This window comes from Lonchura striata, chromosome 13 (genome assembly GCF_046129695.1).
Source record: "Lonchura striata isolate bLonStr1 chromosome 13, bLonStr1.mat, whole genome shotgun sequence".
NCBI classification, from domain to species: Eukaryota; Metazoa; Chordata; class Aves; order Passeriformes; family Estrildidae; genus Lonchura; species Lonchura striata.
The window spans coordinates 22,390,489-22,403,253 of record NC_134615.1 but is presented as its reverse complement, the minus strand read 5'-3'; the positions used below and the strand labels follow the sequence as shown (position 1 = coordinate 22,403,253).

At 54.2% G+C, this 12,765-nt stretch overlaps 1 protein-coding gene across 1 annotated transcript in view; it reads right to left on the bottom strand.

The window, feature by feature from the left end:
* ZC3H18 (zinc finger CCCH-type containing 18) overlaps positions 1-12,765 on the bottom strand; it is a 43,608-nt gene that overhangs the window by 1,344 nt on the left and 29,499 nt on the right. Inside the window, exons 11-18 of the mRNA XM_021526935.3 lie at positions 11,432-11,557; positions 10,015-10,116; positions 7,745-7,888; positions 6,857-7,009; positions 4,699-4,853; positions 4,021-4,217; positions 2,517-2,613; positions 453-549 (exon numbers count right to left, since the gene is read on the bottom strand). Coding sequence (XP_021382610.1) covers positions 453-549; positions 2,517-2,613; positions 4,021-4,217; positions 4,699-4,853; positions 6,857-7,009; positions 7,745-7,888; positions 10,015-10,116; positions 11,432-11,557 — 1,071 coding nt within the window. The remainder of the gene's footprint in view (positions 1-452; positions 550-2,516; positions 2,614-4,020; positions 4,218-4,698; positions 4,854-6,856; positions 7,010-7,744; positions 7,889-10,014; positions 10,117-11,431; positions 11,558-12,765) is intronic.

The window sequence follows — 12,765 nt, the reverse complement described above, 5'->3', positions numbered from 1 at the left end:
AGAGCCAGGGCTGTCACTGCTCTGTCCCAGGCAGGGGACACATCTGAATATGCCACAGCAGCAAGGGGAGCAGCTGAGGGGGTGCCAGGCTGGGAAAAGGGCAATCAGGCACTGGAGCCGGGTGCCAGGAGGAGCTGGGCAAGGAGGGGAAGGAGTTGCACTCTGCTGCTCATTAACGCCGTGCTAATGAGCTGCAGAGGCACTGGCTGAGCTCACTCCTGACCCACTTGGCTCCTGGTGCTCCTGCTCTTCTCCCAGCTGGAATGGCCCAGCTGGAGGCTCTGCACGAAGCCCTGGCACCCCTGGCACCTCCCGGGCAGCTCCGCGTCCTTCCTCGCGCTGCGCTCCACGGCAGCTGGCACTGCCAGCCTGGCAGAGCCTGGCAGAGCCTGGAGCGGGGCTGGAGCAGGAGCTGCAGGGCTCTGAGGCCCAGCAGAAGCAGCAGCACTCACCTGTCTGCCTGTGCAGGGGAAGGTTTTGGGTTCTGGCCCCGCTGCCGTTCCTGTTTGGGGGACGAGAGTCTCCCGGTCGCCTTCCTATCGCGAGAGCCTGGCGGGAGAGCACAAGGACATTCCTTCATTTTCCTGCCTGGCACCGGGGCACAGGGGAGCACCCCCTGCCTGCCCTCACCGACCACATCGTGCCAACAAAAAGCCAAGCCCAGCAGCAGCTGGAAAAGCCTCACTGAGTGCCCCCCACATCCCTGGGGGAGCAGAGAGGCCAGGCAGGGCTGTGCCCCGCAGTCACCTGCACACAGCACCTTCCACCAGCCCTCCTTCACCCTCCAGCTGCTGGAATGAGGCTCTTCCATGGCATTTTGATCCTGCAGAGCTGCTGGCTCTGCCCTGGTGGGTCTCGGGGTGTAGTGGCTGCAGCAGTGACAGGCGAGGGCAGCTCTGCTGCTTTCGGGGCAGCAGCACCCCCGTGTTTGCTCAGCACGGCTCAGCTGCCAGGCCCTGCCCCACAGAGCTGCCCTGGGCACTCAGGGCTGCTGGGGAGCGGCTGGGTTATCCCAGGAACAGAGAGGGGATTCCACCTGAAGGCAGCCTGCGGAGCTGCTGCTGCCCTGCAAAGGTGCCCTGTGTGTGCCAGGGCCTCCCTCTGCTCCTGAGGATGGACACTGGGACAGCCCCGGCCCACAGGAGCAGGTCACGGAGCAGGTGACACACTCAGCCACCACCACCGACCAGTTTGGTGCTGGGATGCCCAGGGGCTCAGTCCCAGCTCAGCCAAGGGCACCTTTGCCACTGGATTTGGGGTACTCCCCTGGATCCCTGCAAGTGCTCAAGGCCAGGCTGGATGGGGCTTGGAGCAACCTGGGCTACTGGAAGGTGTCCCTGGTCTTTCCAGCCCAAACCAATCTGTGCTTCTATGGTTTGCTCAAAACTTGCTTTTTAACAAACAGCAGAGGATGACACCAAGGTCTCTCGAGGAAGCGAGCTGGCCTGGCCCTGTCACTGGTGTGTGAGGCAGATCCTGGTGAACTTCAACCTCGGGCAGGCCCTTGCAGGCTGCCCTTGCGGGACGTGAACCTTGCAGGTTATTAGCACAGATCTTCTGCTGGCTGGCACCCAGAGTCAACAAGATCCACCTACGGCTGAGCCACCAGGGAAAACAACATCACGTGGCGGCTCCGACGTCACCAGCTGCCACCTCTGGCTGCCAACACCCCCCCACACCCCCTCTGCCTCCTGGCAGCCACAGCAAAGGCTGGAGGGTGGCACTGAGGTCCCTGCCTGGGGCTGCCAGCTGGGTTTCCCGAGCTGGTCCTGCTACCGAGGCCCAGGAGAACACTTGGAAAGCCCAGGTCTTTCTAAACATCCAGGGCAGTTGTGTCACCCAGAGGTGGGGCAATCAGCTGGTGGCCCAGGCTGGCAGGGATTGATTGCATCCCTCCCTCCAGCCCAGCCTTTCGAAGCACCAGCCTGGCTGGCAGGGACAGCTCCCCCGGGAAAACTCCGGGATGCACGAAAGGAAACTCCTGTGACTCAGAATCCTGGAGTGGCTGAGGTTTGGAAATGATCTTCAGGATCATCCAATCCGACCTTTAGCCCAGCACCACCACGGCCACCACTACCCCTGTCCCCAAGTGTCACATCCACACGTTTTTGGAACGCTTCCAGGGATGGGGACTCCCTCCCTGACAGTCTGTTCCAATCCTTTCTGGGAAAAAAAAATTTCCTAATTTCCAACCTAAACCTGCTTTCCACAGCCACATCCACGGCCAGCAGCAGTGAGCAGGAGGCCCTGGGGTGGATGTGGAGGTGAGAAATCCATGTTTTCAAAGCCAAGGGGTTATTTTTGTGGACAGGACTTACAGGGACACAGGGGAGTCACGCTGGGCACGATGTGCCCCGGGGACAGCGTGGCAAGGCTGGCACTGGCCTGCCCAGGGCCTCAGCTCTGCTGTGTTTTTGCAGCAGCATGGTGGCAATCCCACTCTGAGGTTTTGGGATGGCTGCAAAGGCTCTTTCCAGCTGTTGGAAAGCAGGAGCCCGGGCTGGAGGATGCCTCACCTCTGTCAGGTGACAGGTTGGCCCGTTTGGCTGGAGGAGAGGTTGGCCTCTCTTTGTCTGCTGGCTCGTATCTCTTCCTGCTTCCTTTGTCAGCTGCCTGCAATGGAATTAAAACAATGGAGCTGAGCAGCCACTTCCCTTTGGAGAGGGAAACAGGCACAGCCATTCCCTGGGATGTGCTGCTGCCTGCCAGCACGTTTCTCAATAAATTCTGCACTCACCAGTCCCAGCCATCCCCGAATCCACCTAATTCCCAACCACCAGGAGCCACAGCAACACCCCCCTGCACTGGACTGATTTCAGAATAGGAACAGGCAAACAAGCAGCTTTTTGGGATGTTTTTCTTTGCCAGCAGCACCAAGGATAGCAGAAGTGAAGGAGGCATGTGGAGCCGTGCCTTTTCCAGGCTGTCATGTGTCACTGCACACTCCTCCCTCCCGAGCAGCTTCCTGCCTCTGATAAAGCCTCACGTCAGAGCACAGGGAAGTAGAGAAATCTGCAGCCTCAGACTGCGCCGGGGAATTTGGGCTGGCAGAGCAAAATATCAAAAACAGGAACCTGCCCACGTGATGGGGCCAACACCCTGCCCCAGCAGCAAACCCCACGAGGCTCAACTCCCCCCCACGCGCTGCGGGTTGGGATCTGCGCCGAGGGCTCCGAACCGGGGCAGCGGGATCGGCGGGGAGGGAAGAGCCAGCTGGGCACCCCAGGGGCTCCCTGCCCCTTCCTTCTGCCCCTGGACTCTGTGCCAGGCTGCTCCCAGCCCGCTCCGGTGTGGCACAGGCAGCGCTCCCAGAGCAGCTCGCAGGGAAAGGCCCCGGCGCACGCAGCACCTTCGAGCAAGCAGGGAAGAGCCTGGAAGCTGCAGCAGGAATGTGCCCCAGGGAAGTCGCCAACACAGTCCCAAAGTGAAGCCACCACAGGGTGTGTGCTGCCAGACTGGTTCTGTGTGCTGCCCTCCGAGCCAGCCCCAGACCTTTCCTGGCTGAGCTCATCCCAACAGCGGAGCCTGGAGCTCCTGTCCTGAGCGGATCCATCCCCGTCCTGCTGGGATCCATCCCCCTCCTGACTGCATCCAAACCCCTCCTGACTGCATCCAAACCCCTCCTGCTGGGATCTATCCCCCTCCTGAGCGGATCCAAACCTCTCCTGACCAGATCCATCCCTTTTCTGCTGGGATCCAAACCCCTCCTGCCAGGATTCATCCCCCTCCTGAGCAGATCCAAACCCCTCCTGACCGGATCCAAACCCCTCCTGCTGGGATCCATCCCTTTTCTGCTGGGATCTAAACCCCTCCTGAGCGGATACATCCCCCTCCTGCCAGGATCCATCACCCTCCCGACCGATCCAAACCCCTCCTGCCAGGATCCATCACCCTCCCGACCGATCCAAACCCCTCCTGCCGGGATCCAAACCTCTCCTGACAGGATCCATCCCCCTCCTGACAGGATCCACCCCCCTCAGGCCCCCAGGAGAGGCAATCCCAGCCACCAGGGATCCCCACCTTGTTCAGGAGCGTCAGTTTGATCTCCTTGTGCCCGCTGAAGCCGCCCTGCTGCGCCTGGGGGGCCGAGGGCTGCTGGCCCTGGGGCACCTGCTGGGATTTGCTTCCCGGGGTGGGCTTGGCTGATTTCAGGAGCTGAGCAGGCACATCCCGTTTCCTCTTCTCCTCTTTAGCACTGTCTTCTTTTTTTGACTTTCCTGTTGAAAGCGGAGAGCACAAGTGGTCACTTGGGAATGATTCCTGTTGCCTGCTCTCCCTTTGGGCAAGAGGATGCTGCTCCAGGGATGGGAAAAGCCCAGAGCAGTTCACTCAGCTCGTGGACACGAGGTTAAGGGACTCAGGAAACCAGTATTTCCACAGAGAACAACGGAGAAGACAAAGAACAAAAGGCTTTTGCCACAGACTCTGTCATGGTCTGGAATAAGCAGAGGAAGAGCAAAGTGATACTGGAGTTGTCCAGATTTACATCACCTTCAAGGGTGAAGGAGAGGCAGGAAAAGGGATGAGACAACAAGAGGCACAGGGATGGAAGGATGTGGATGCAAATTTGCTCCACAGGACCTCTGCTCAAGGATTTTCCTGGATCCCACAGTAACCCCGGGGAAGGATCTCTGCTCCTCCCTTCTTCTCCAGAGACTCCCTGGAGGAATACAAGCCCAGCAAAGCAGGTGCCTGTACCTTTCTTCTGCTGGGCCGGGGTGGGGGAGCGGGAGCTGGCCGAGGACACGGGGCTGGCCAGGTCTGCGTACATGTCCTCGGAGTCGGCGCTGCGCACGGAGCTGCTGCTGGACGAGGCACTGGACACAGAGGAGACGCTGCTCACGCTCAGGGACCTGCCAAGAACCAACAGCTCGTCACACCCAGGAAGGCAACGAGGCCTTTTTGCATTTCCCTGCACGGCTGGGTGCTGGGTGGCAGGGAATGGCACACAAAGGCTGTGCGTCCTGAGGTGCTGGTGGCGTGAAAAATCCCAAAGCTGTGGGGTGCAGGCCTAGAAAGTAATGATATTTATAGCCAGGATTAAGGCAATGTGTAAACAGGTCACTGTTTGCCCAGGAAAACAGGGAGTGAAAGCAGGGAGTGCACACTGGCACATCCAGGTCAGTGTTACAGCTCAGGGCAAGGGTTCTCTGGCAGGGTTGCTGCTGCTGGCACACACTCACTGTCACGACTGATAACGACAGGGAGATGCCTCCAAGATGGAAATCTCCCAGCAGGGCCTATCCCAGGAAGTGTTAAAGCCAGGCTGGACAGGGTTGGAACAACCTGGTCTAGTGGAAGGTGGCAGAGAGTTGGGCTGGATGAGCTTTAAGCACCTCTCCAAGCCAAACCATCCCACTCCATGAATATTCAGGCAGCCTCTCCCGCCTGCTCTGACCACACCAACCTGCTCTGCCAGCAAGGCCCAGGCTCCCTGGCTGGAAGCTGCACTGGGATGACTGAAGGGGCTGTGGCAGCTTCAGCACAGACCAACCCTCTGCAGCCTCTACCCCTGGCACCAGGAGCTGAGTTCTGAGAGGTCTCATGGATTGCTCCAATGGTGCCAGGATGAGCCAGGATCTCCTCCAGGCCACCAGGCTGGCCCAGCAAAGCTGCTGTGGGCACACAGTGCATTTCCTGTGCCTCCCCCTTCCCACAGGAGCAGCACAGGCAGCCCCAGTGTGCTCACGTTTCCCATCCATGCCCTGGTGCTCTCTGAAGCTCTTGCATCACCCCAGGCTGAGCTGATGAATGTGACAAGCACGGAGTAAACAAGCCGGGATTTCAGTAAAGTAACGCGGATGTTGAGCCTCGGAGTTCCAGAGTTCACAGATGGGAATTTGCAGCTGCTCAGAGCCAAATCCTGCTCCAGCCACTGGTTCTGCACCACAGGACTACTCTTACACCCATGTGCCAGGGAAGTGTTGGGTTTCAAGGCTCTGCCTGTGAGGATTCAGGGAATCCTCTGTGTGAAGAGATTAAAAAAACCTGAAGGAATGACTCGAGAGTGGTTTGTTTTTCTTTGCTGGAAGGAGTTTGTTGTTTACACATCCCAGAGACCAACAGTCTTGGAACTGTTCACTTGGGGCTAAACACAAAGGAACTGGACCTGCAACTTTGCCAGCAAAGGGAAAATATCATTAGCTGTGCCTTTTAGGGATTTTCTGACCTACCTTTCTTGACAGGCCAAGCATCTTCCCTAAGGACACACAGGAACCTGAGGTAGGAGAGGCTCAGGAGAGCCAAGCTCCATAGCCTGGAACTGTTCATTTGTAGTTTAATTAGGACGTGGGATCACCCTGGCCAGGAGGAATTGTTCTGGTCACCATTTAGGTTAAATGGGTACTTGGACACACGGGACAGGATTATTTCCTTGAATAAACCACAAGGGAAATATCAGGGAATCATGGAATGGTTTGGGCTGGAAGGGACCTTAAAGATCATCCAGTTCCAAGCCTAACACCTCTCAAAAGAGCAGGTTGATCCAAGTCCTGTCCAAATTGGCCTTGGACACTTCCAGGGATGGGGCAGCCACAGCTTCTCTGGGCAACTTGTGCCAGGGCCTGTCCACCCTCACAGGGAAGCATTTTTCCCAAATATCCCACAGAAATATCCCCTCTATCAGTTTAAGGCCATTATATCTTGTTCTATCACTTCATGCCTTCTCCATTACTGTATTCTCATCACAGTTCAGGACTTGGGATCTGTACCACAAACCCAACCTTGTCCCACCCCCAGGCACAGGCAGCTGGTGCTGCCGGAGCTACAGAGAGTTTCCACTGCAGGAAACCAAACCTGTGAACAACAGCCACAATCTCTGCTGTTAAATAAAGGTCACGAAGGCTCAGGGCTGTACCTGGATTTCCTTGAGCCAGAGGGAGAGTGGGAGGCCGAGGCAGAGGATGATCTGGAATGAGATCTGGAGAGGGACCGGGACAAGGACCTCGATCGGGAGCTGGACCCGCTGTAGCTGCTGGCACTGCCACTGATGCTGCCACTGATGGTCCTCCTGCAAGGCAGCAAGCACGCCCCCAAAATGAGAATTGAAATGGCAAAAAGAGTGGGGGGACCCCAAGAGAAAACCAGAGACTTGCTCAGCACCCTCTGACTGACGCCCAGCTGAGGGGTGACCAGCCCCCTCCACCACTTCTCCCAGTTTATGTGCTGGGAATGATGTTCTGTGTTGGGGAATATCCCTGGGAATGATGGTCTGTGTTGGGAAGTATCCCTGGGAATGATGGTCTGTGTTGGGGAATATCCCTGGGAATGATGGTCTGTGTTGGGAAGTATCCCTGAGAATGATGCTCTGTGGTGGGGAAGATCCCTAGGAATGATGTTCTCTGGTGGGAATATCCTTGTGGTCAGTGTGGGTCAGCTGCTGACCCTCCACCACATCAGATCAAACAGATCTGGCACTAAACAGGTCCCTCATTTTCCTTTTTCCTCACCTCCACAAGCAGCAGCTCTCAAAAACGCCTTTTCCCCCACTCCCACCCCGATTTTGCCACGTTTCCTGTATTCCACCCCTCCATCCTCCCCCAGCCTCCACAGGCAGGAGCCACTCATGGCAATCCAGGACCATCCCTGCCCAGCTCTCTTCCCCTTCTCTCCCTGCCCCAGCAGATGGATTTCTCCCCAGACACTGGGACTCTGGGGATTTGCTGGATCTTCCAGGAGACAGAAACCTGGGATTTTCTGGATCTCCCAGGAGATCAAGCATCACTCCAGCCCCCACATCTCTCACCTCCTGGGTGGAGTCCTTGTCTGACGTTCCTTCCTCCTTGCCTCCCGATTATCCCCTGCCTTGGCTGGCTCCGGGGCCGCTGCTGCAATCTTTGTGAGTGGCTGAGGGACTGGCAGGGCAGTGAGTTTCTTCACAGATTTCTCCCTGGAAAAACGACAGTTTTCAGGTGTGTGATCCCAGGGGGTGGGCACAGAGCACAGACATCCTCAGAAACAATGTGCTCTGGTTCGTTGCTGTTTAATATTCTAGAGATTATGGAATCCTGGGATGGTTTGGGCTGGAAGGGACCTTAAAAATCATCCCATTCTTCTCCATTCCATGGGACACCTTCCACTATCCCAGGTTAACTCCAAACCCCATCCAACCTGGCTCTGATGTGATTCCCGAAGCTACAAACACTTGGCTGATTCACCAAAACACAAACACCATGGATTTCCCTAAAGGGATTCGTTCCTCACATGCTCAATCAATTCATCTTTTCAGAGACAAATTACTGTACAACAGCCAATTTTGGAGATATTTGACTTGTAAATTAACTCCTGAAGCAGACTGGGTTGAAATGTTGTTTCTCATCCATTTAATTCCATCATTTTTAACCCAGACACTTACACCTGCTTAAAATCTGCCAGACAAGCTTCAGGATGAAATATGCACAGTTAATGCAAAAATTCTCTTTTTAACTCCAGCACACAGACCAGGAGGGTGCAGAATAGCTTGTGTGTGTGCCTGGATCTGTCCCTTGGCTTGTGTTCCCTGTGGAAAACTGAATGGGAGCACCACTGTGTTATCCAACACCCACTGCAGGAGATGGGAATGCTCTGGCTCCTCAGGGCTGCCCCATTCGGGGCTCAGAGCTCTGCTCTGATAGCTGGACACTGCTCCAAGAATGAATCCTGGAATGCTTTGGTTGGAAACACCTTGAAGATCATATTCCACCCCCTGCCATGGGCAGGGACACCTTCCCCTAGCCCAGGTTGCTCCAAGCCCTGTCCAACCTGGCCTTGGACACTGCCAGGGATCCAGGGGCAGCCACAACTGCTCTGGGCACCTGTGCCAGGGCCTGCCCGCCCTCCCAGGGAAAGATTTCTCCCTGATACCCCATCTAACCCTTTCCTCTGGCAGCGAGAAGCCATTCCCTGTGTCCTGTCCCTCCATCCCTTGTCCCCAGCCCCCTCAGGCCCTGGAGCATCCCAGCCAGGAATTCCCAGCCAGCAGCTGGGAGGAGGTGCTGTCTGCACACACACACTGCCAATTCCTCCTGCTGTGCTCAGCACCTGCAGTTACCCCTGCAGGACACAGGATTAAGCCCGTGGCACCTTGCCCAGGGACAATCACCCCTGTGCTGGGCCAGGCTGCCCTGGTGGCACCAAACCAGCCCTGCCAGCAGCACTGGGAGGGAGCAGAGAGCCTCGGAGGGCTGAGCCCCAAGTGGAGGGGGAAAAACCCCAAAAGACAGGATAATGAGGGACAAGAATTGTGGCAAAGGGGATTGTCCTAAATTCTGGAGAATTCAGGGGGATTCCCATGGTGTCATTTATTTGCAGGTCAGCTTAGAAGAGGTGACATCACTGAGGTGTTGTGTCACCCTCCAGCCTCCCCATAATTTGCCACTGCAGGGTTTGTGAAATAGCAATTTCAGGAATTTAAAAGAGCAGCAGGGCTGTCAGAATGTGCCAAACCCAGCTGCAGAGAGCTCCAGTCCTGTTTTCATCTGTCTCCAGTGTGAAAAGTTGACGAGGCTGAACCATTCTTTATTCTGAGGATTAACCAAAGCCACAGCAGAGGAAAGAACCTAAACTTTCCCACAATTCCTATTATGTATATTTAGATTATACAAATATATCTGCACGCACAGAATGCTCCAGCAGTAAACCATGTGTTTAAACACTTGTATACAGGTAATATTTAGGGATACTTGTACAGTTTAACTTGGATTTAATAAATAAAAGTGTAATTATTTAATGAAATCTACCAAGCTAAAAACTCTTCAATAAAGCTTGTATTTGTCATCTTTCATTTCTTTCTTAAACTTAGTCAGGTTTAGAATCCCAGAATGGTTTGGATGGGAACAAAGATCCTGTTCCACTCCCTGCCATGGGACACCTCCCACTATCCCAGGTTGCTTCAAGCCTTGTCCAACCTTGGACACTTCCCTGACAGGAACAATTCCTTCCCAATATTCCATCTAATCCTGCATTCCTTCAGCTTCAGGCCCCTGAAGGTCAGAAGGGCTCATCTGGACCCCCATCCAGAGGAATTTGGATCCTTACCCTTTCCCAGGAGGTGGCAATAATTCCCCTTTAGCCTTGGCCAGTGGCTTGTGAGGAGATGGTGTTGGAGAAGGAGAGGGAGAAGATGAGAAGGACCTTGACCTGGAAAGGAAGGAGACATCACTCAGCTCTGGGATTGCAGGAGCTTTTCCTGGCTCTCAGGACATTCAGCCACCACTCCCCCCTCCCCAGGAACCTGTCCTGAGCTTCTCCTGGTTTTATATTTGAACTCTGTGCAACAAAACTTAACTTCTGCCACCAGCCAGTGGGAAAAGCAGGAAACAGAAGGAAAAATAGGATCAGCTAGAAGAGAGGCACTCCAGGTATTCCACAGCAATACCTGAGGCTGTCTCCATCCTCTCTATTGTCTCCTTAGGGAGAATAAACAAGAAAATAAGTAGGATTTTGAGTTTTAGGTTCATCATTTTATGCTCTGTAACTCCTAGAGCAGTTTACCCTTTAAACAGAAACAAAACCAAAAGAAACTTGGGAGAAAGACAAAAAATACAGCTCAAGCCAATATGGATCTGTAATTTCTGCAGCATTAAGTGGAGCATCCCAAAGGTGACAAGCAAGGGCAGGAGCTGTTTCCTGAGCCCCTGAGCACTGTTGGGGTGACTCAGCCCAGTGCCAAGGCTGGAAGTGCCTTTGTTACACCCCAGTGCCTCAGCAGCTGACTCTTGTGTGCCAGCTCCTCTGGGGACAGCTGGGCACAGGGTGTTCCTCACTCTGCCACCTCAGGGAGAGGCACCCAAGGGTGTCACCCACACTGGCACTCTCCTGCCTGGAGCATGGATGGATGGGGGAGCTCATTCTGCTTCCCAGATGGAATCAGCTCCCAGCTGAGCTTTTCCTAGGAGAAATCAGCCTCCAGAAGTGACAGAGTGTGTTCTGCCATCACCTGTGGGATCTGCTCTGGGTACCTGTGTGGCTTCAGCTCCTATCCAAGGAGCCAGTTCTCCTACTCTGGATATTCCAGACTTGGGAAACTGTCTGCAGGGGCAAGGAAGTTGCAGAGGAATAAATCTTAATCAGCATGGGACACAGGATTGCTACTTTGAAGTGTCAGGACTATCACAAGACACAACTGCTTTAATAAAGAAACGGGATTTGCCTCTTGAAACAGAAATCCCAGCGCCACAGAAAAGAGATGCTGCTGAACTTCTTCCAATCAGAAAATGCAAATGATGGGAATGTTAATCCACCACAGGCATGGGAAAGAGCCCAGCCACCACAGCACTGCACCCGTGGGTGGGAGCACTGGGGAGAGGAGGGGGTGGCTGACAGATCAACCACAGCCTCCCTTGCTCAGCGAAGGGCTGGCCATTTTAGGTTCATTTTAACAGAGCAAAAAGGAACTGTCAGGAAGCATTTGGAAACCATCCCAGCACTGCTCCCCAGTCCCAGGAGCCACTACCTGGACCTGCTGCCTGAGAAAGAGCTGTGCCTGGAGGAGCGACTGGAGTAGGAGCTGTAGGAGGAGGACCTGGAGCGCGAGCGCGAGGAGCCGGACCCAGAGTAGGTGGATGAACGAGAAGAGGACCTGGAAGAGAAATGTTAAAATTCAGAACTTCCTGAAAAACCCCCAAGGTTTTCTTTCCAAACATGTTGTGCTCCAAACCCCACCAGCCTTCTCCTCAGGGAACTGTCAGGATTTACATCCTCTCCTCAAATCCCCTTTTTTTTTAGGGAGGTTCCTGTTGTTGCCACTCTCTTTGCTCCCTTAAATAAGCCTCCCTTCTTTTAATTACTGATATTCCATCCTTTCTGGGAACTGCTTCCACGTATTTTGTGCCTTTTCACTGGACAATCCCCTGACAGATCACTTGACTGGGTGCAGTGATCCCAGCAGGAAAATCTGCTTCAGGAGGGCTCTGCCTTTTAGATGTCTATCTCCAATTTACCATGTTCCTCATTCCTCCTGGATACTTTTCCCCTCTTTCAGGAGCTTCAAGCACTTAAAGGAAATTAATCCAGTTTGTGCCTTGAGCCTCTCAGATTCAGGGAGTTTCCTTCTGAAAGGTGGTTTTTATCTAAATTTACACCGTTGGTTTCCAAGCCCCATTCCAGCCCTCCAAGGCTCTATCAAACCTCCACAATCCCAATTCTCCCAGTAGCATCAACCAGCTCTTACTGGAGTGAGCTCAACTCCTCCCTCCATCCATCCCAGAATGACCAGGACCTAATTTTTACAGTTCTTGCTGCTCCTATTGAGGTTTTCATCTAGATAAGCTGCTACCATGCAGACTGCATCCAGCTCCAATTCACTGGAAAAATGGCTTTTCCAAGGATTTGCCTTTTCCCGATCTCCAGCACAGTTCCCACAGCTCCCTGTCTGCTTTGGCTCCCATCTCACCATGTGTCCATGGGTGCTCCAGAGCAGCAAGTGCTGAACTGCTTTCCCAGACATAAAACCATGGAATGGTTGGGTTTGGAAGGCACCTTAAGGATCATCCAGCTCCACTGGGCAGGGACACCTCCCACTGTCCCTGTGGAGGACCCACAACCTCTCTGGACAACCTGTTCCCATCACCTCAACACCTTCCCTGGCCACGTGTGGGAATTGGAAAAACAGAAACTTCTACAGACACTGAAGGGTTTGATCTGCAGCCTTAGAAGAAGCTTGGATTGATGTAAAAATACAGCACACAGACATTAAGCAGAAAAATCATAAACTTGTATTTCTATAGTTGTAAGTAAGAATATGCTTTAACTAAGTGAGAAACTGTTGGTAAGATGGTGAAGGGTTAG